The sequence below is a fragment of the Natrix helvetica genome, assembly GCF_964273705.1.
Source record: "Natrix helvetica genome assembly, chromosome: 1".
In the NCBI taxonomy this organism is placed as follows: domain Eukaryota; kingdom Metazoa; phylum Chordata; class Lepidosauria; order Squamata; family Natricidae; genus Natrix; species Natrix helvetica.
The window spans coordinates 310077210-310100063 of NC_138548.1; the positions used below are offsets into that span (position 1 = coordinate 310077210).

Sequence of the window (22854 nt, forward strand, 5' to 3'; positions counted from 1 at the left end):
TTAAAAATAGTTATTGCAGCCTTGTATCCAACAATGAGTTTAAAAAGCACATTTTCTGAATAAGTCCAATATATTTGAGCTAATATAACAATGCAATCTTCTGAAGCAGATTGATATGTGTAACCTTAGCATGTTATAATTAATCTAAAGATTATGTATCACAACCATTGCTCATTGGCATATGCAAAGCTTATAAAATAAACATTTGTTAAACTGTGTTAAACTATGAAACTATGAAAGCAGTTTTTGAAGTTGTTCTTTACCCTTAATCTTCGACAGTGTTGGAAAGCTGCTTTAAGTATTAAAATCAAAGATCCTTTTCTTTAAAATTTATCTTTTCCAACTATATTAATTTTAACTCAAATATTCACAAATCCTGCTATTCATGTTTCTATAAATATGTTTCTAATACTAAATAAGATCGGTATTTAAAAAATAGGAACAAGAAAACCTATATAAGTATTTTACCTACCCAGCTCACAAGAATGTGACCAACTGATTCTGTAGATCCATCAGACTTTCTCATTTCCTTCAGTCTCCTAAGAAGATCTGATGAAAATAGAATACTGAGTATTATGGGAAGGAATGGAAGACTTGGTTAATGAATCATTCACAGATAATGTTCATAATATGAAAAGCCAGGCTTAGCAGAGAATGTAACGCTGGTTTTTCCTCTGCAATGGACTCGGCTTTTGAACTTTTGTGTGACTCAAACGTACTGTGTTTTCCTATATTTTGTCTAAACAACAGAAAAGGGAAGCTTGTCAATTTAGTATTAGTTTCTACTAATAAAAACGTTGCCAAATGTCATTATTTTTATATTATTATTATTTTTATAAGAAAGTGAGTCAAGTGGCTATTCATGTTTCAGTAACAAACCTCATGCAACATGCCTAATGGTTTCTTCATACATCCGTTTTAACTGCTGCATTGACAGTTTCAGTTTTGATCAGAGCAGAATGATTTGTATCTCTTATTACAAAACATTTCCACATTTAAGCATCCAAACCACCTTCTAAAGATTAAATGATGGTCAGAGGAAAAGCAAAACAACCAATAGCATGACCCCCACTTCAGAAATGACCCTTTTGCAACAATGTTAATACTGCTGCTTAATTTGGAATCAGAGTCCCTCCCTTCATAGCACCCTTAAAAAAAAAAAAAAAGAACAGCAATTTCAGGAAGTCCTAAAAGAAGCTTTTAGAATAGTGAGAAAAAAACAAAGACACACATACCATAATTGTACAAATCCGAATAAGCTGAAATGATGAGCTATGTAAAATATATTCGGAAACTTTCGGTATGTACTCCAGAATTATTATTATTATATACTTTATTTATTAAACATGAAACGCAGTCAACTGAATATTTAAAAATGTGTCACAAATACCACTGACTGGTGCTAATAATTGACACCGGTTGCTGCCAGCATCCTAGGTATCAACCAAATATCTTCTTAAAATATATGATGCTCCGCAGTTTTTTGCAGTTCCGCGGGTGTTATTGCAGGAAGCTGAAATTTCTTGATGCGTTTTGTAAAATTCTTGGTCATGGTACCAAGTACCCCGATGACAATGGGTTACATGTTTTATCCATAACCGTGTAGTTTCGATGGCCAGGTCACAATGTTTTGTGGTTTTTCCAGTTCTTTTATTAAATTATTTATACATATATGTATGTACGCATGTATGCATGTATACATGCATGTATATGTATATAAATTCCATAATGAAACCTTAACAGATTCCAACCAATTCCAAGGTAAAGTCCTCTCCATAAACATAAACCTACACAAATATTATAGAAAATTTTACGTATGGGACATTGCTGCATATTTCATCTTATAGATTTTGCACACCACTCTAAAATTGTATACAACCATTTCTCCAATATACTGAATGCAAGGAATTATACCTTCGTGAAGAGGAATTAAAGAATCTAGTGTTCCAAAAATTTGGTTTAATTCTTGTTCAGACATTATGGATAGCTTAAGCATTGGATCATGGTATGCCTGTGTAAAGACAGAAAAGCCGTACAATAAATATTTAAACTCTCGTATTAGTGATCATATTTAAGTTCTGGCTTCCATATTCAAACTTTGTCTTCATTTGCATTGGTTACAGAAACAGCATTAACAAGTTTCAGATAGAATATCTAAGCATGAAAATACCTTCTTTGCTAACTTTAAGTCTTCAATCAAGTCTTCTTCTCCTTGTGCAAGTTCAAATATTGCCTGCAATTTTGAAAACGAAAAGGTGAGATTTTTATAAAATAAAGAAAGAAATCTGCTATTCCAAAATAAATAGAAAAATTGAAATAAGGCTAAAGACACAATTTTTTGTTTTCTTTTGCAAGGAAAAAATATGATAAAACCAACAGATTATGTTACTCTGTTTTTTTATGTATGTTATATTCCAATCTACAGCTTCCGTGTTAACAATGATTAGTTGTATGACTAATTATATAGTCCATTTTGCTACATCAGAAAAAGTGATAAAGCAATGTATGCTAGTATAAGAGTTTCTTATTAGAGAATACTATTTTTATATAAGTATTTCAGAATGAGTTTCATATATTTACGCATAGAGACACACTTCAAGGGAATGTCCACAGAGAACTACAGGTAAAGCTAAAAAATAGAGATTTTGTCCCCCTCTTTTCATTCTGCTCAAAGGAGCAGAGGACAAATGAGAAGACCTTGCTTCCTTTTGTCTTTTACAGGTAGTCCTCAACTTACAACCATAACTGAGCCCAAAATTTCCATTGTTAAGTGAGGCAATAGTTAAGTGATCTATTTATGACCATTTTTGCCACAGTTGTTAACTGAATGGCTGCAGTTGTTAAATGAATCACGCAATCATTAAATGAATCTAGCTTCCCCCATTCACTTTGCTTGTTGGAAGCCAGCTGGGAAAGTTATAAATGGTGATCACATGACCCTAGGACAGTGCAACTGTCATAAATATATGCCAGTTACCAATTGCTGGAATGTTGTCCATGTGACCATGGGGAAGCTGCAATGGACATAAGTGTGAAAAACAGTCATACGTCACTTTTCAATGCTGCTATAACTTGGAACAGTCACTAAATAAATGGTTGTAAGACAAGGACTAGCTGTATCTTGTATGTTTCCACTTCCTTAAATTTTAAGTGCATCATTGGTCCTACTATCGGTTTCAGGACAAATTGATGGGTGCAAATTATATTGTTTCCTTAAAATAAATTGGTGCACATTGTATCTTCTTGTCCTTTAAAAAGTATATTTTTATAGCTTCAAAATAATTTAAAAGGAGGAGGAGGAATTGTTCAAATGCTATTCTGTTTTCTGCCCTTACTTTACTCATGACTTGTTTCAAGATTTTTATGCTACTCATAACTTACAATACAATACAATACAATAGTAGAGTTGGAAGGGACCTTGGAGGTCTTCTAGTCCAACCCCCTGCCTAGGCAGGAAACCCTATACCGTTTCAGACAAATAGCTATCCAACATCTTCTTAAAGACTTCCAGTGTTGGGGCATTCACAACTTCTGTTTCACAACTTGTTTCAAGAGATTGTTATGCTTAAGGTTTTTGGGGTGCACAATGGCCTTGCGTGGGGGTTTTGTGACAAAGCAAATTAACTCATTTTATTTCCAGTTGAGACCTAGTCTATTTGTATAAAAAACCAGAAAAGCTGCTACTTTTAAGCATGAATGCTTGGAATATCAAATAAAATGCCTTGCATCTGATTGAACATGCACTAGATCATTCTGAATGAACAGCTCAAGGGCTAATCAATTTACAACACCAAGAGACTCAATGAAAAAAAAATAGTACCACATGCCTGATAGGCAATGAATACTTTAAGGCAAGAAAATAAAGGGTTCCAATAATATTTCTTTGAGCCAGCTCTGTGTAAACAATGATCAAATATTATTTCTTGCTTCATTAAGCTGCAGTTCTCTTTTAGCATACAATATGTGGGCTGTAAAAATCTGGAGAAGCATTAGATGACAGCAAAGTGTTAAGAGCGTTTTATCTTTTGGTTCCCGTTTACTGGGTCACCTGGATTTTTCAGCCCACATCGGGCATGACTTTTCTTTATAGAATATTCACATATTCGTGAACCTTATGATGTGACATTCATTTCAAAAATATATTAGTCTCCATCTGATTGTTAATAAACCTTCTGGATTGATTATTTGATAATGTTTTAATAAATTGTGAATCTTCGTTGTACTGTCTCCAACAATTCTTGCCAATATAACCCTAAGTATAGCCCTTCAGTTGTAAAAAAATGTTTAACACTTTGATCTTATTCTCATGACACAAATATCAAGGTCATGGAAGGAGTAAGTATGTCACACATGTATTCCAAAATTGAATAAACACAAGTAACAGAATAACAAAAATTAACAGGTTAAATTCAGCCTTAAACAGATCCATGTTTTTTTGTTAAGCTAAATCCTTATCCTTATTGCAATTATTTATCAGAAGGTTAAATACTCCTTCAAATGTCTAAAGAGGCTTTGTGAAAATGAGGCTTCTCTAGGTAATAATTCTGTAGTTGTTTTGGTTTTCATCTGACCCTTCATCAGAAGGCTGGAAAAGAGGCAAAAACCATGATAGTGATGTATTTTATTCATTTGTACCTGACTCTGGAGGTGCTGTCTCAGTCCTGAAACCATTTTCCCCCCAACTCTGGAGTGGGAAGTGGGTGGGAAAGCAGACATGGAAAGGGAAGTAACAGTGACAATTGGAAGGCTAATGAAGCCATGTGCTATGAGAGCAAATTTAAAGGCTGGTAAATGTGTGTTGTGGTAACATCTAGAGAGCTACACAAGTTCAGGAAGGAGACCTTCTTACCTCATAATTATTGTCTAAGTAGCCATTCTAGAACTAAGACAGGAAGCAAAATATGCAATTATAACTTTGCCATTTCTTCCTGGCTTTCAATATTCTTAATCAATGGAAAAGCATTTATAGCAACAATTCACACTGGTTGAGTTCACATATCAAGAAAGGCTATAATGTTCGTTTGCTTTTAGCTTAATATGTTATAGGTACCCAGCCATTGTGGTTTTTAAAGTACATTTTACAGCCCAGCATACAATAGGTTCTACATCACTTTCCTTGTTCATTTGAATATTGCTCCATTTAAAAGCAAATCAGAAATATAGAGGAATCTTTTCTTCCTATTTGTAAACGTCACCCAACCCTCAAATTATAACTACATGAGGAAAATATCTGGGTAGCAGCAATAGGAAGAAAATTAAAAAGCCATAGAATGAGGTGATGATGTATTTTTAAAAATGGCCCTGTCCTTATATTCAGAATTTCTTCCTTGATCCAGATTTTGTTCTGCCATTATATTGCTACTTGCAGAGGATTCTCTTCCAACATCAATGGCCAGTTGGCTTTTGAATACAAAACAGAGGAGGGAAATGATTTATTCCATTGTAGTATAAGCAAAATAGACAGAGCTCTGTAGCAGGCGCCAATCTAAGCAGGTGCTGCGAGAGTCACTTTTACATACTAGAGTAGCAATGTATTAACAATTCTTAACAGCATCGGGGTACACTCAAAAGATACGTGAGCTTAATTGTTTGCTTGTAGACATTTCATTACCCAGCTAGGTAACATCTTCAGTCACTGCTTAATGGAGTAATGAAATATCTACTCTATAAGCAAATAACCATGCTCAAAAAGCACCAAGTTTCTACAATTCAACCCTGACTGTATATATTCTCTTCTATAGATGTGTGGCAGTTCTGTTACTGCCCTGAGTGCAAAAAGAGGGAATGTATTTGTGGAGAGCAAATGTACTATACAGAGTCAGGTACACATTCACTTTTACAGAAAAAAAGAAACTAAAAGACAATATAAATAAGCAAACCTCTTGGCGCTTAATTTCTTTGGATGTGAGCATCTGATTGACACAAACATCAAAAGTCTCACTCCAGAGTTTACTGTCTCGTCGCTTGGTGCTAGCAGAGGGTACATTTTTCATCCAAGAACGTGATGCAAGTAGATCAGTTCGACTGTCATTACGAAAACTGATAGAACGCTAGGAAAAAGGAAACTATAATTACTACTTAGATAACATTTGATTTAAAGTACCGGTGCAGAAGCAAGATGAAACCTGGTTGCTGATTTTGGACCAGCCCAGCTCACAGGTGTCGTGGCAATAACACTGGTTAGGAATCCATATAGTACTTTGGTATTTTTGGAGGGAAATTATAATAAGTAACAATTTCTTTTTGAAAACTTAGCCATAACTAAACTTTGTCAAAAAAGAAAATTAATAAATTTGAATAAAAATCTTGAGGAAGCCCTACAATTTACTGTAGATAAAGTTCTAAATGGGAATTTACCACTGTAAACATAATGCATGCATAATTTTTATTCAGCAACAAAATGAAAGTGTCAATGTTCAAATGGGAGTTTTCATAATTACCGTAAATGTCATTTTATATTCATTGGTCACTCATGTACATATTTCAAAAAAGAATTATACATAAACTGTTAAGTAAGTAAGCTCCCCGTTAGGAAAGCGAGTGTGCAGAGAAGCGTAATGAGAGTGGTATGGAAGAACATGCACAAACCAGCATACAGGAACACCGAATAGTATAAATAATAGTAGTTTACTATGTGGAAATATAGAGATATTCAGAGTTCAATTTAAAGTCCAAGTCATACACAGTTCAGTCAATCAGTTATCAATGTTCTCAGTTAAGGAATGATCCTTCGAACACAGTCCAGAATCAAATAATCAGTTTAGCACACAAAGCAGCTAACAGTAGCAAAAACACAGTAACTCATGATACATCCCCCCCATCAGCATCTAACAAACAGAGAGCTAACAGTCATTCTGGCTCCATCTTATGGCTGCTTGAGGTAACAGCAACCAATCACATTACAGCAGTACTTAAAGAAACAGTACTACCATCCTGGTTTATATATTGCTAACCCAACTGTTAGCTTACATTCCTAACATAAACCATATTAATTTATGTACTTAGGCAGAATCTTAAAAAGCATTTTGCAAAAAAATAATAATTATAGAACGGGCCTACTTTCATTAAACTACACTCTTTTATCCCTGTTTATTCATCCAATGGCACTAAAGTGACCTGCAGCAAGAGGGATCCAACTGACATCTACTCAGAATAAATAATTGAATTCCAGGCAAGAATATACTGTAGATGTAATCAAGATGTGTTAAGAAGTGCAGTTCCAATATCACTTGAAGAGTTCTAGATTGTATCCTGAGTAGAATTTCTGGAAGCCCTGCGAGGCAAAATAGATTATGCTAAAACTAGCACCTAAAGGATGGGTGCATGGTACTGTAATGGTGTCAGGCATAACCTCCTTGGAGAAGGCAACCCATTGCGGCAATATTGCTAATATAATTTCTTTTAGTTCACTAATAACAGCTATTATTTAGATGGTGTCTGTATGGAGGGAGGTTTCAAAGCAAGGGGCACTGGCTTCACTTAATTCAGTTTCAAACCATTTAAGGTTTTTAAATTAAACAATGGCACTTTGAATTTGGCTTGGAACCAAATCTACACTTGATAAAGTTTGCTGAAATATAATTGAAGGAAGTATGGGCAGCCAAACATCTGATTGTTCCAGTCTTCTTAAATTGAAGCTTCTAGATATTTTCAGAGGCCTTAATACTGCAGTACTCTTTTAGTAAAACAAGGTAAACTCAATGTTACAAAGGGAATCTGGATTTTGCAGTCCAAGTCCAAATTCAGGGCACCTCCAAAGTTCCAACCATTTTTGAGGGGGGGAATCCACTCTGAAACAATTCAATAGATTTCTCTAAATTAAAGAAAAAATAGGTAAATGTGAACCTACAGCACTGAATTCTTAATATTCATCCTTCCTGTGTATCAAAAAATATGCCATAGGAATTTTTTATCATTGCCCCTAGTTACAAGGTAAAACATACCAAAACAAATGCAACCATTTTAAAGCTACCAAAATGTACATAATTTATCAACAAAATATTGAAAATTCCAAAATAAGTAAAACAAGCTGACAGAGCAGAGTAATCAATATGCTTACCTTACCTAACTCTAATTCTCATACATATCAGAAAATACTTAAGTAAATGACAACAATGAAATAAAATGTAACAAAAAATATGTTTAGTCTCACAGTTATTCTTGATTATCACTATTATCTCAAACTTTAAGAGGAAGGAGTTAATAAATGTAATAGATGTATTATAGCCATACCAATGTTCCCCAACAACATTATCAATTACCACAAGAAAGAATTATCCAGGTTTTTATAGTTGATACTGAAATACTCTTTATTAAAGGATTCATATTTTATACAACAAAATACAACAAGAGTTTGAACAATTCCTTTTAATTCTAAACAGACATTCTGTGTTTACTAGTTGCTTAGGACACCTTTAAGGCATCTACATGTCTTACTCTATGTTGCTTAATGGGAAAGGGGGGAAAATCAAGAAGTTAAATGAAAAAAGATTGGTGTGAGGTAGAATTAAGAACCGTTTGAGCACATATGAAACATGCATGTAAAGTAGTATATGTTTTATGAATGCTAAACAAAAACCTAATTATGCACTTGAAACAGAATATTCCATGAATTGTATAAAATAAAGATGCTAATAATGAGGAAAAAGATCTGATAAATTACTAGCCAGGGAACTCAGTGGAAAAACCATGACTAATAATGGTGAGAGGTAAGAATGTATCATGATGTCTGTTAAGAATCAAGGAAGATATGGATCAGCCCATCAGGATGGCGAGTGTTTAGCTAAGTCACACCCAAAGCTTTTTATTGTCTCATTGATACAAAAGAGTCTACCAAAGCTGGAAGAGAAAGAGCTATGAGACATTGATGTTAAAAGATTCTTTTCCTGACTCTGGAGAGATTATATAAGCTATCTATTAGTTGGCTCTTTTACTACCAAGGTTGACTCTGGTAAGAAAGCTGCTATGAAAGTTACAGAACATTGTGACTAGAGATGGGTTGCTCCTGGTTCGGCAGTGGCGATTTGGCAGAACCGGCAGCGACCGAGACCAGTCATGCCCCCGAACCAGTTCCACAGTCTCTTCTTCCACTGATGGCATGCTTCTGCGCATGTGCAGAACAATTTTTAGTCAACTGTGCATGTGTGAGCAATGCATGGTCGGCATGCACACAAGCAAAGAAAGCAGCACACGCAAAGCATGCATGTAGGAAACCAGTGCCAACCAGTTCAGGAATGCATCCTTGATCATGACCAAATGCTTCGCAATGGTTTTATAACTATTCAGGTCCCAAAGGAGATTTTTCAGGAGGAAACTGGACTTTCTTGTTTTTTCTTTGAAGACGTTTCGCTTCTCATCCAAGAAGCTTCTTCAGCTCTAACTGGATGGTGGGGAATGGAAATATTTATATTCCTTGCAGACAACGGGTCATTTGCATTCTTTCTGAGGGTCGCTTAAACACTTGGTGGTTTATCTATGTCCTCAGGGTCACCTCAATAGTGCTATGGTTCCTGTAGTCAGCACTTTTTTCTCTGGAAATCCATTCCTACTCTCACACCATTCAAAGAGTGTTCATCCCAAATTGCATAGCTAAAAGTCTAGAAATTCTCAATAATCCAGGTTATGGTTATCCCAAAGGTGCTTTTTCAGGAGGCAACTGGACTTTCTTGTTTTTTCTTTGAAGACGTTTCGCTTCTCCTCCAAGAAGCTTCTTCAGCTCTGACTGGATGGTGGGGAATGGAAGGATTTCATTCATTCATGATCCAGCAGTATTATGAAAAGAGATGCATGGAGTACAATAATAAAACTTAGCAACCTTTAATTCACTTTTCACTCTGAGCAACAAGAACTAATGAGTCATCTTTCTCTCTGGGTAATATTTTTATTAAAAGTAAAAGAGTAAGGTTCCTTCAAGCCAGAAGACTTCTGATGTTTCTCATACATTTCTCTTTGACTGAAAACCACAAGAGGAACTGCAATTTATTTTTGACTTCGGTCTCACCTTTTTTGGTATATATCCAATTATGTTTTGTCCACATCAATCAGTACAAATAAAGAAACTCTATTTCAGAAAATTTTTATTGAAGCAACGATACCCATTTGTGCATGTGTTTCAGAGTCAAAAGCTACATTTTGGCCCTTTGTCCCATCTCCACTCTCATTTTTAAACCAGAAATGGTGCTAGACTTCTTTGGTTGCCTGCTACACTCCTATAGATATTTGGTGTAGATGCATGAATGACATGAATCAGAAATCCTAATTATTTTTGTATAGCAGGACATCTAGAATTTATTAAAGGTACTCTTAGAAAATAACTATCATGATGGGTGTGTTCATTCACAAGTTGATTCACCTCTAATCAAATATGTCCTAAGAATATCTGGATTATAAGTTGGTCCCAGAAGTATTTTTTAAATAAAAAAATATGTTTAAGACTGCTGCTTTCCATATAATTTTATTTCTTTATTTAAAGAATCTAAATCAAATGAAATAGTGAGGCATGGATCTTGTAGGTTCCAGAGGAGATATCTCCAGGCACAGTATCACAGTAAGGATCCAGCTTCTAGATTTGATACTCTGCAGCATGTTACAAAATTTAAAAGGCTGAGCCTAGAGTAGTTTGTATCTTTAAAAGTTAGTAACAATATGTATTGACTTACTCCATAGCCATTATTTGGGTGATACAATTTCCAAATCATATTACAGACTGGACGGCTTCTGAAAACACTACTACTTTCTCAAACTGAGAAATTTACAGTGGAATGAAATGAATATGAATTGCTTCATATTTATATTGTCTGACTATTTGATAATCTAACGGTCCATTTTCTCTCTACTCAAAAAGATGCTACACGAAAGCAGCTACTTAGTTATATAATCAATATTGATCTGCTTTCATGAATAATGTAACCTTCAAATTATCAAAGCAGTTGATTCATCATTATTCATTTTCATGCAGTCTGTACAAGTATAAACAGATGACTGGATTTTGGTTCATTAAAATTCTAATTATTTTGCTCTGAATTTGCATTTTTAAATACATATTTGAAAACTGAGTAGTGCGCAGCAATTGAAAAATCTGTTCTTGGGGCATCAACACAAATGTTGTCTATTTAAAATTAAAGCAGAATCATCAAAACTATTCTACCTGTATACATTTAAATATTTCAATTATTATGCTTTCCTATAAAAGTTACATTTTGGGTCAAAAAAATCTCCAATTGAATATTTTACATAACGATGAGAAATTAAAGTACAATGATATTTTAACAATAAGTTTTATGCTCATTTTTCTCAGAAAAAAGGGTTTTAAAAAAGCAAGTAATCCTGTGAAATATTATTGTGATACAACAGAACTCTCTCATTTGGCTTCCCCAAGTGAGAAAATATCATTAATATTTTTTAAATTTTGGGAGCATTTTTCACTGGTGTACATGTTCAGTATGGAAAATTGCTCTAGCTTAAGAGCAGAAAAAATCCATAAGCTGGTTATATTCATTACATCTAAACCCACTTAATAATTTTAAAGACACTCTTTACCTTATCAGGGAGATGGGCAACATTATAAATTTAATAAATAAATGAATAAAATACCTGGAGTGTCTGTCCAAATCGCTTCAAGGGAGTTGTTCGGACAGGAGGAATTAAGCTTGCTAGTGATGTCACTCTGGAAAGAGGCTTGACCCGTTTGTTACTGGGCTCCTGTAAATTTTAAACAAATTAATTACATATAAGCATTGTTATAAAGGTGATTGCAAACATAATACAAGATAATATAAGAGGAATAGATAATACAATAGGAAAGCCACAAAAAATGTTACCTAGCCAGTCACTGCTCATCCCCCAGGCGTCTAACTAGTAATAGGGATTTTTTGTTTTTTAGGCAACACTGACTTAAGTCAGATTTACATCAGATCATTAAACATGTTTATTCTTATATTGTGTTGAGATCAAGTAAGTTTAGGGACTCATAAGATCACTCCATTGAGACCCTACTAGCTACATGATCTCATGTGACATTGAGAATATAACACATCCGTATGACACTGATTTGTAATGGCCATTTTTCTTCTGGGGCCCCTGAAGTCTCCTAAAACATTGCAAAGAAAGAATGTTATTCTCATGTTTTGTGTGTATGTATTCAATCTTTATGGGTACTTCCTGAGTGCTATTAAAATTTTGTGTGTTACATTCTCATGCAAGCATATTTACTATCACCTTATGGCATTCTCTTGCCTCCAACACACACACTAACAACCCTCGGCATTTCATGATTTAAGTTGCTCTTTTTACTGTGTTCCTGAGGGTTAAGTTATCTTCATCACATCATTCTGAGATTTCTTTCTTTTTCTCTTTTAATTTATAAAGTAATATCCTTTTGTGTTAGGGATCATTTTTTAAAATATTTTTTGTTTGTTTGTTTCAGTGCAGTATATCTGATAGTTCCCTTTTTTAAGTTGGCTGCTTGGATCGCTGGTCATAATACCTGGGATGATGGGAACTGTGGTCCAACACATGAAGGCAACATTGGCTAAGCTATAGCAATATATTTCCTCCATAAAGATATTCTTTGTTACCCAGCTCTAGCAAACATGAAATGCCTGCAGTTGCAAGAAACCATGTGTTGGTTGGTTGGTTACTGTGTGTGTCTGTGTGTAGGGTACACATAGCCTAAAATGAGTGAGATATATTCTTCAAAATGGGGCTTACTATTTCAAAAGTGTATACAGAATTACATTCTATTAAACAACCTCATTCCAAAAATTCAGTTCCCAAAACAATTTCTTATCTCTTTTAATAACGTAAAAGATTCAGTTGCTATGGATGTTTTGACGAGCTCATTCTTTGAAGGGCACAGATACAGTGTAAAAACACAAAAAACAGTGTATTTAACCTCAAATATTTCTCCCTCAAATCATTATACATTTCTGTATTCAATAATTATCTTTTGAAACAGACAAAAGTTACAGCATTAAAATGATAATATCTGTAAATAACATTTGCACATTTAACATTTTGTTGTAAACTGTTCAACATCCTATCTTTATCTAAATGCACTGAAAAATATAAGTACATTTATTATTTTTAAACATTTAATAAGCATCTAGTATTCAGTAAGAGACATAAATAATATATCATACACTATTTAAATCAATATTTATCAATATTTTCTGAATAAATATTAAGTTACTTCTGCATGCCCAAAAAATATAAAAGAAATTGACAAAACTAATAAATAATTTTTAAAGTTGATGATTACCCTTGCCTTCCTAATATCCATCCTGTACTGAAGGGATCTTGGGCAGCACATATAAAAAGCAAAATCTGAGAGAGAGAAACGCAGAATGTTCCGGGTGATGTGAATTTTTTCCCCAAAAATATAAAAAAATAAAAACAGAAAAACCATAGGACTTCTAGAAGATATGAATTTACTAACTCATCAAAAACCATACTTTAAATAACATTTTAAGCACAATCACCTCTCTTTTTCAGCCATAATTATGAAGTTTACTTAAGCACCTTGTAATTCCAGGTTTTTTTTGGGGGGGGGATTCCCAGGGAAAATAAGCCAGATCTTACTGTAATCTTCCATATGTTAGTAAATTCATGGTGGCAATTCTTCTTGTAAACAACAACAAACAAACAAAAACCAGGACAGTGGCAGCTTCTTTAATTTTGGTCAGAAACACTATTTCCATCAGTGCAGATATGGATAGGAGAATCAAATGCAAAGCTATGTATTTATTTCTCTACAGATGAAGCTGAAGTTCATCACTAGCCCCTAAAACCAGGCACTAAAATGTGAAAAAGCCTCCCGTATATCAAAACCCTATTCCGTTGTGGATGCTCTGCAAACAACAAAAGCCAGCTTGCCCTCATCTTTAGCCAAGGTGGATTCAATTTCCTTTGTCTTCGGCAGCGGTGACTTAGCTCAGTCTTTTGGATGGTACATTTATTTTTACGCCACTGCAGCATCACCAGAATACTGAACACAGGAGAAGAGTCGTTGAGCATTCGTTCACTCGTTCACTCTCGTTCTCCTCTAAATGGCCCTTCAAGCCCCCAGCTGCTTCTTGCTCATGCATGCCGTTGCTGCTCTGTGTGCCACTGTTCTCCTGGGGGCGGAGAAAGGTTTCTCGTCAATACCCACTGCAGTCCCAGGCACCTAAGTCCCAAATGCATGGGGAAGAGCTATGCCGCAATCTCCTTTTCTGAAAGGGTGATATTCTTCAGAATATAATAACCAATATCCAAACTAGACTGGTGCCAAAATTGCGTTTCTGCTATTATCAAAAACTTGTTATCTCTACACTGTAATTCCAGGAAGTAAAACACAGAACTTCTGAGATGTTTAGAAATTCCTTCTTGTTAATTATCTGATTTTTCTCTATGAACAATGACCTTCACAAAAATAAAACATTCTAACGCCAGATAATAAGAGGAAAACTCATCTGAGGCTGAAGATACTGATTTGTTCCAACCTTTGATGTTGGAACGAAGTGTCTTTTAGACATTTTGCCAAACCTTTGAAACCATGCTCATGAACAGCCTTTGCAGTTAAGAAGCAAGAAATCAATTTTCAGTCTAGATACAAAGTCCTTTCAAAGTATACTGTTAGGGGTTGCAGGTTAACAGTGGATGAGGCCACACTTCTGCCTACCCTCTTTGTCAGACATTCTCTTTCTCTCTGTGCTTAACTGGCTGCCAATACAGAGACAGATCACTGATTACTTGCTATGTATCATTTATACTACCCAATCACATGGGCAAGGACGTTTGTTTGGTCTTTTCTGCAGAACTAATACTCCCTGTCCTATTACAAATTAATTTTCAGAAGCCATTTAATTTCCTCTTGCTCTTTGACAATCCTCCCCATTAGCATTCATGTACCAGCATTTTGCATCTAGCTGAAAAAAATCTCTAAAGGACACTCAAATAAAAGGACAAACTTCAGTGGTGGTATATATTTACATACATGATATACTTTCCTAAGCTTAGTAAATACCTGACTATGGAGAATGCTGCTAGGCTAATCTACTAGTGTAGTTAGATGGTTACCAGAGCTTACTGTGCTAAGGCAGTTGTTGAAAAAATAGCATCATGCCGCGTCTTTCGAAGTGATGCAGGACTGGCACTTTTTGTTTGCTAGTTATCTTTCCAGCTATTCAATAATTATTCATAAATCGGTATCTCACACCGCTGGAGCAATCTCTGAAGAGCAACTTCTTAAATTTTATCCCATTATTCTGGGCCATTCTGTAAGCTTGCATAGATCTTTTAAATGATCTCTTTCTCTTCTAAAGAGTTAGCCACTCCTCCTAGTTTTTGGCCACCTGCAAATGTTGTTATTCTCCCTCTCGATTCAGATCATTAACAAAAATGTTGAACAACAGAAGGCCTTGTACAGCCTTGTAACATGTCATTTGATACTATTTAGCAGGCTGATCTGGAGCTACTTGTGTGTCATGCACCCAATAATGAATTCATTTAACAGCTGTATCCTAGCCTGTGTTTTTATCTTTTTATTAATGGGGATATCATGAGAGACTTTGACAAATCTTTTGCTGAGATCAAGGTATAAATACATCCACCCCAATCTATTAAACTGATACATCTATCAAAAAAGTGGGTAAGATTAGTGAAACATGACTTGTTTGTGACAAACCCATGCTGATTCTTGTGGATTAGGCATTTCTGTCTTAATGCTCACAAGTATGCTGTTAATAGCCTGCTTCAGGATCCAGTGCAGCTGTCAAACTGTAATTTTCTAGGTTCTTCATCTTCTACTTTTGAAGATGTTGATGCTTGCTTTCCTTGTTTTTCTAGGCCTTGTCGGTTTTCACTGGGACTCAAAAAGTTCACTTAGTGACTTTGAGATCACCTCTGGTTTTACCTTCAGTAGAATCAGATGTAATTCATCCGGCCCTGGAGAGTTGGATTCATTTAAAATTAATGAAATGCTATATTACTCTCTTCCTATCTTAAGTGGCAATTTTCTCTTCCCTTCCTACTATTGGCACAAAAAGGTGTAAGAGTAAGTCTAAGACTGAACGACTTGAGCAAACCTTACACACCCACACACAAACACAGACTCTCACAGCTGCAGATTTCCCCCTTATCAATGAAGAAAGCAGCGTCCTAGCAAATGCATCATAGTGCTTTGAGGGAGAGTCTCAGAAAAATTCTATCAATGTACATCAGGGGTGTCAAACTTGTATCGTCAGGCAGTGTCATGTGACGTATCGGGACTTTCTCCCCTTCACCAAACCAGGTGGGAGTGGGGTCAGCATGTGACCCATACAGCCCATGGGCTGTGCGTTTGACACCCCTGATGTACATTCATTAAAATCATTGATTCTAAATTAAAGAGCTCACATGCTGGATTCCTTGTATCACTATTTCTTTCATCCTAATTTTGTTCTCTAAAGACATCTAGAGTTCTTTTTCATTACTGAAAGAAGATAAATATAAAACACAAGTATTCCATCTTTTTGCCATTTCCTATTACTAATTCATATCTTTTTTTTTCCGCAACAGTCCTACAGTTTCTATGCCTTTCATTTTTATTCCTGGAATATCAGAAATAGCCTTTTATGTTGTTTGAGGTATTTTTCACAAGCCACAGCTCCTTCTCAACTTTAGGCTTTCTGCCACAATCCCTAGAGTTTCTGGCAACTGCTTTATATCCTTTTTTGGTTATACAATCTTCCTTCCATTGCCTATAGATATCTTTTTTCTTTTTAGCATTTCAGGAAGCTGTGCATATCCACACTGATATTTGTAATAGTCTACTACCAGCTTGTGATTGTACCTTTTTTTTTTCTTCCACTAGCAATTGCTTGTGACTGTACCATTAATTGTTTCATAAGATTTCCCATCCTTCTCAGTCCTTATTCTTCGTCAGGTTTTGAAGTTACATTTATTTATTAGTTTTCTACATAACGTATTTTCCGGCGTATAAGGCAACTGGGTGTATAAGACAACCCTCTACTTTTTCTGTTAAAATGTAGGGTTTGGGCTATACTTGCCATATAAGACTACCCCTCTTCCGAGGCACACCAAATAGCCAATCAGCCTCCATTTTATTTCCAGCGCCTTTCTCCCAGCTTGGAACTGAACCAGGTGGTTTTTCCTTCCAACACTCCCCTTCCCCAAACTGGACCCCAGTTGAGTCGGTTTGACTTCTTATGGCGACGGCGGTGAGGTGGGGGGTAAAGGCTTCAGTCCAATTCAGGCCGAAAATCCGAGACCCACATCGCTGCTTTGAAAGTAAAGGCAGCTCCGGGCCACCTTTCATACCAGAGGGCTTTTCCCAGCGCTTCAGAGTGAGAAGCCACCGCAAGCATTCTCCCTACCCAGCAACTCTCCCCACTGCCTCATCTGATGAAGGAAAAAGGTGGGGAGCCAAAGGAAACGCCGGGACGTGGATTACCACCACCACCACCCCGGCTCCCACTAAACAGAGGGTTTCCTCGCTCAAGGAGAAGTAAATGGCCCACAAACCGCTAAGGCTAAGGGCATTGCCTATATTATAGGGCTTCCCAGACTACTAGACCGGATTCTGTCTCCTATATGCCCGAAAAACAAAATATGAGACCCTATGCCGGCTTTTTTTTTTTTTTTTTTTTGAAAGCTGCCCTAATCCTCCACCTCTTTCCAGAGTCAAAAGGTTGTCAAAAGGTTGCAAACATTGATCACACCACCTTGGGACACAGCAATCATCATAAATTTGAACCACTTGCCAAGCATCTGAATTTTGATCCCCTGACCATGGGGGATGCTACAAAGGTGGTAACTCTGAAAAAATGGTCAGAAGTCCAGTTTTTTTTCCAGTGAGGATGTAAGTTTGAATGGTTACTAAAGGAACTGTTGTAAGTGGAAGCCTACCCGTAGCTTTCAACTGTATTGTGTCACGCAGGTCCCAAAAGCAGATCAGGAAAGGCTGTTTTGATTACCTATGGAATTCCACTATTGAAGAAAGTTCAGCTTGTTCCTTTTTAATCCCTGGCGCAGCTCGCCTTGCCTATTATTTCAGTCACCAAACTTTTAATGCAAAGACAGGCCCACCACAGACACCAGCGTCGCTCAACACATGAGACCGACTACTAAATTAACGTGATTAAGGCAGCGGGCTGTGCAGGGGCACGCGCACGTGTTTGCCTCCGTTGGAATTTCAGCGCAGGAGCTACACACACACACGCTCTACGGACGGAGCTGCAGCACAATCCCGCATGAAGCAACCAAGGCTCTGGCGTCGCCTTGGCCAGTTCCCTTCCAAGCCTCAATAGCGAGTGAGAAAATGCCAAGCCAGGGGGAGGAGAGAGACACCCAAGTCTTATGCTTTCCAAGGGTGGCCCCCCTTCTACTGCGCCACTCTCCACAAGCACATTTTCCCTGCTGGGCCCCGCAAAGATGTCAGGGGTGGCAAAGCGCGAGGGGGACCACCAGCAGCGGAGCGCTCCAAGCTGACACCAGCAGCCAGCCCGTCGGCTCCTCTGCCTGCTAGCAGCAGCACAACAGTCCAGCCAGGCAGGGAGGCGGTGCTTGAGTCCCCAAGGTGCGGGCCGGGTCGGCAGGGGCGACGGAGTGGAGGAGAAGCGAATGGTAAGCTGAGAAGGGCGGCCAGTTTTTTTCCTCCAAACAACCTCATTCAAATTAATGCGTTTTTAATCAACATCAATGTCGTTCTTTTATTTTTTATACACCGGTTGATGGTTTTGTTTTGATTTTTTGGTATGGCCTTTCTTATACCCAGCGTATAAGATGACCCCCGATTTTTGAAATAATTTTTTGGGGTTAAAAAGTTGTCTTATACACCGGAAAATATGGTAGTTCTTTCAGCGAGACTATCCTGCCTTCAAATTTCTTTCTGAACAATTAAAGGAGTGCTATCTCCATTTTTCTTGCAGAAAATAAGCCAGTTGTTTCTGATAATTCAGTACTAGAAAGGCACTGACCTGAATAATCAGTATTAAAAGATTACAATACGATCAGCACAAATATTGCAAAAATAACTTTATCATGTTTGCTGTTTCTTAGGAAGCTATTTTTCACCTAATAAAGGCTGTATACATAAGCATGCTTGGGACTAATATGGTTTGTTTAACAAAAATCTTCTGTTAATACAGTAAGATGGAACAACTGCAGAAATGGAAAAAAGATCTTCAGAATGATAAATCCTGAGGATCTACTTTAACTCTAAAATTTATTCATGTACCATTCCATTTTACTCAGGAAAGTGTCAGATTATTATTTTGGTCATTCATACTCCAAAATAACATTGTAAAGGTTATAGAATTTATATTTGTTGTACATTAGTAACAGCTGGGTTATAACATGATTTCCACTCAGTTCTGAAAAAAGTAACTCTTAGAAAATAATTATAATCACAAATACTGCATTTGAAGATACTGTAACTACCAAGTTTTAAGTTATTGTATCCTATATATTTCTAAAATAGGTAGTCCAAAATTATGTTATACCTTATTCCAAATACATTATGAGGTAGAATTTTTTTTAAAAAAATTCTGAAAGCAGTACCTATATAATACATAGATGCTAAATAGTATCTTTATGGTATTTAAAAAATTGAGATGGCAAATAATTTATGGCAAAACTAGATAAAAATAAAAATAATTATTCAAACATATTTCTCAGCTAGAATCCTTGTTAACTTTCAGAGTGGGTCTCATACACAAGACTGCAGTAGCCTACCATGTCTATGCGGTACTCTTCATGACCAAGATTGTTGTAGATTGTTGGTAAGTGTCACCAATTTTAATAATGCCAATGATCATTATTAGCCTGGATCACCACTTTCATCACAATTCTATTTCACTAATAATACAAACTAAACCTGTTATCTGGTGAAATCCATAGACTTCCTGCACTGAATATTATGTTCCTGTGAAAACTATTATGCTAGATATATTTTAAACAGCGTGGTATGCTAATCTATATAAAAACAGCTGTGTTCCAGCATAACTCTGGAATGCCTCAAGCAATTTCAACCAAACTTGGTACACAGATGACTTACTCTCTGGAAACAAATACTGTGGGGGTGAGACACCCCTAAATTTCCTCGGGGATGTGTGTTCTGTTAAGATACAGCCTGTTGTGCCTTAAAATTTCTTCTACTGTGCAGCACAGTGGAGTTGCCATGCTAACAGCTTCGCAATACTCCACAAGGGCGCTCTTTCTAGTAAAGGGGAAAATCCAACATTAGAAAATACGTTGGGTCATCAGCTAGTTTTAAATAAAAGTCAAGTGTTTCAGGAATACATATATGTTGGGATTATTTCCATAGCACTGAGGGAATGATGAAGGCTAAAAATATGCAACCTAGAATTTGTAATAATGTCATAAAAGATACTAAAATTAGAACATGTAGCCTCTGTTTCAGATATAAATTACCGGGGCTGTAACTAAAATGAAATAGAAAGGCTTTGCTGTAGACACTCTATTTCTGGCACAGTTTCCTTATTTTACTTTCACAGTTTCTAATTGTTCAACATGGTTAAGAGAATATGAATACAGATGCTAGTGGTGGACAATGGGGGATGGGTGAAGACAGAAGTCTACATTAGTTTAAATTAGAACTTGATGAAATTAAAAATGATACACCAAAACCCTTTAGTGAAAAAAATAAATTAACAGAAAACCACATTGGATCACTCTTCTGTGATACTCCTCTACATTTAAAAATGAAAGGATGAAAAAAAAAATCCCTGAAATCAAACCATTTTTTTTCAGTAAAACCCAGAATTTCTGAGGTGCATTGGAGAAACAGACCACCCACCAGAGTTGCAAAGAAAAGTCTACATTAAATTTTGCTTCAGGTTTGCTACAGCTAGGCCCAGAATAAATCATTTCAATTTTCAAACATAGCTGGCACTATAAGATCACAGAAGGATGGAGCTACTTTCAGTTTTGCACAGAATTCTTATGCAAAAATGCTTTAAACTATCGCACAAGTGTGGGTAAAAGATAATTTGCAACTGATTGCAATGTGTAATCTATGACTGCTTTTCAAACTATATAGTTACTTAAGTATACAAAAATGCCTCTTTACCAACAGTAAAAACACTACATTTAAACTTAATTTTCTGTTTTCTCCCCCCCCCCCCCATTTTATTTGGAGAAGAATTGGGGACACCTAGGAATCTATTTGCATAACGTGAGTTTAATGCATTACGTACGAAACGAGGAGACAAGATTTCATTTTAAAAAGCATGTTCTATTCCCAATCTAATACTTGAATTTTTTTAATGTATGTATACATATATACATATACATATTTTATATTATATTTCAATGGTTGCCCAATTCACAAGAGCAACTCTGGGCAATTTACAATTTCAAGAAACATAAAAACCATAAGGTAATATTGGTAAGTCTTCAGAACATTAAAAAAAAACAGAGTAACAAAAGAACAGAGATAATAGTAACAGTAGTAACAATAATAACAGAAACATCTTAGGCCAACAAACATATTTCTCCTTCAAAAGGTTCACATTTTCTACATGTTCATCCCTAGTTTGGCCTAATGCTTGGTGGAAGAGACATGTTTAGAGGCCTGTGTGGAAGGACAAAAAGGTCAAGGAGGAGACTGATGTTCCATAAGGCAGACAGAGGAGGCATTCCCCTTGGCCCCACTAAGTGGCACTGTTTCATGGAAGAACCTGCCAGTCTCATAGCCTGAGTAGAAAAATTGGGACACAGGAAGTCCTACAAGCAACACAGCCCAGTAACATGAAGGGTGTTATATATAATAACTAGCAGCTTATTGGGAACCAGTGCAATTTGGGTGCACTGTCCAAAGTTGTGGTGGTACATTTGGGATGAGTTGCAGATTCCAGGTGATTTTCAGTACAGTACATGAAGAGTATATTGGAATAGTATAAATGAAAGGTGACTAGGCATGAGTCACTGTGAACAGGCTTCCTGATCTTGGAATAAGCACAATTGGTATATAAGAGAGATTTGTAAATGCCTTCCTAGACGCAGTTGTTACCCATTGTTCCAGGAGGAGTTAAGAGGCCAACAGGTTAGGAAAAGTTCATCATGAGCTCTGGTGGCGCAGTAGTTAGAATGCAATACTGCAGACTATCTCTGCCCACAGTCTGGAGTTCAGTCCTGATGGGCCCAAGTTGACTCAGTGTTCCATCAATAAAATGAAGACCCAGATTGTTGGGGGCAATAGGCTCACATTGTAAACCTCCCAGAGAGTGCTGTAAAGCACTATCGAGTAGTATATAAGTCTAAGTGCTATTGCTACTGCTATCATGGGGGGAAAAAAACATCAATGTCGTCACTAACAGTTGATTCTGAGGACACACAATTAAAAATATATTAGTAGGCAATTATCAATATAATGAGATAATATATCCACTCTTAATGAAAAGTGGATTGGATGTTAGAAAAGAGGATATGGAAGTTTCTTAGAACAGAGTGAAAGGACATGGTATAGAACGAGACAGCAAGAAACTGTTAAGAACAGGACAGAATATGCAGAAAAACTGCAATTTTTATGAAGAAACCTGAGTTAAGGCAGATCCTCCAGCAGAGTGAATGTTATCAAAACTAAAATATAAAATGATTTGGACTGAAATTGTAAGAGAACACTAGAAAGAGTAAAGATTGATTTAGGAATGATAACAATAAGTTGAAGATTGGAATTGAAATAATTGTTGCTAAGTGCTCAAGAAAACACCAAGAGAATGCTGAAAAATGTAAGGATGAAGAGGTAGAGAGCATTGGCACAGAAATGTTAAAATATGGATGTGGTTTGCTTTTGAAGTGGCTCTGTGATTTATTTGTTTATAAACATGCATCTGTGACTGAAGATTGGAAGAA

The 22854-nt window shown here is 36.2% G+C and overlaps 1 protein-coding gene across 4 annotated transcripts in view; it reads right to left on the reverse strand.

Annotated features, from left to right (window-relative positions):
- Nucleotides 1–22854, reverse strand: part of ARHGEF3 (Rho guanine nucleotide exchange factor 3) — a 148898-nt gene that overhangs the window by 8135 nt on the left and 117909 nt on the right. For all 4 annotated transcript variants that reach the window (XM_081939872.1, XM_081939871.1, XM_081939873.1 and 1 more), the window contains 5 exons: nt 11593–11700; nt 5880–6050; nt 2171–2233; nt 1915–2011; nt 473–549 (listed from right to left, as the gene is read on the reverse strand). In XM_081939872.1, coding sequence (XP_081795998.1) covers nt 473–549; nt 1915–2011; nt 2171–2233; nt 5880–6050; nt 11593–11700 — 516 coding nt within the window. The remainder of the gene's footprint in view (nt 1–472; nt 550–1914; nt 2012–2170; nt 2234–5879; nt 6051–11592; nt 11701–22854) is intronic.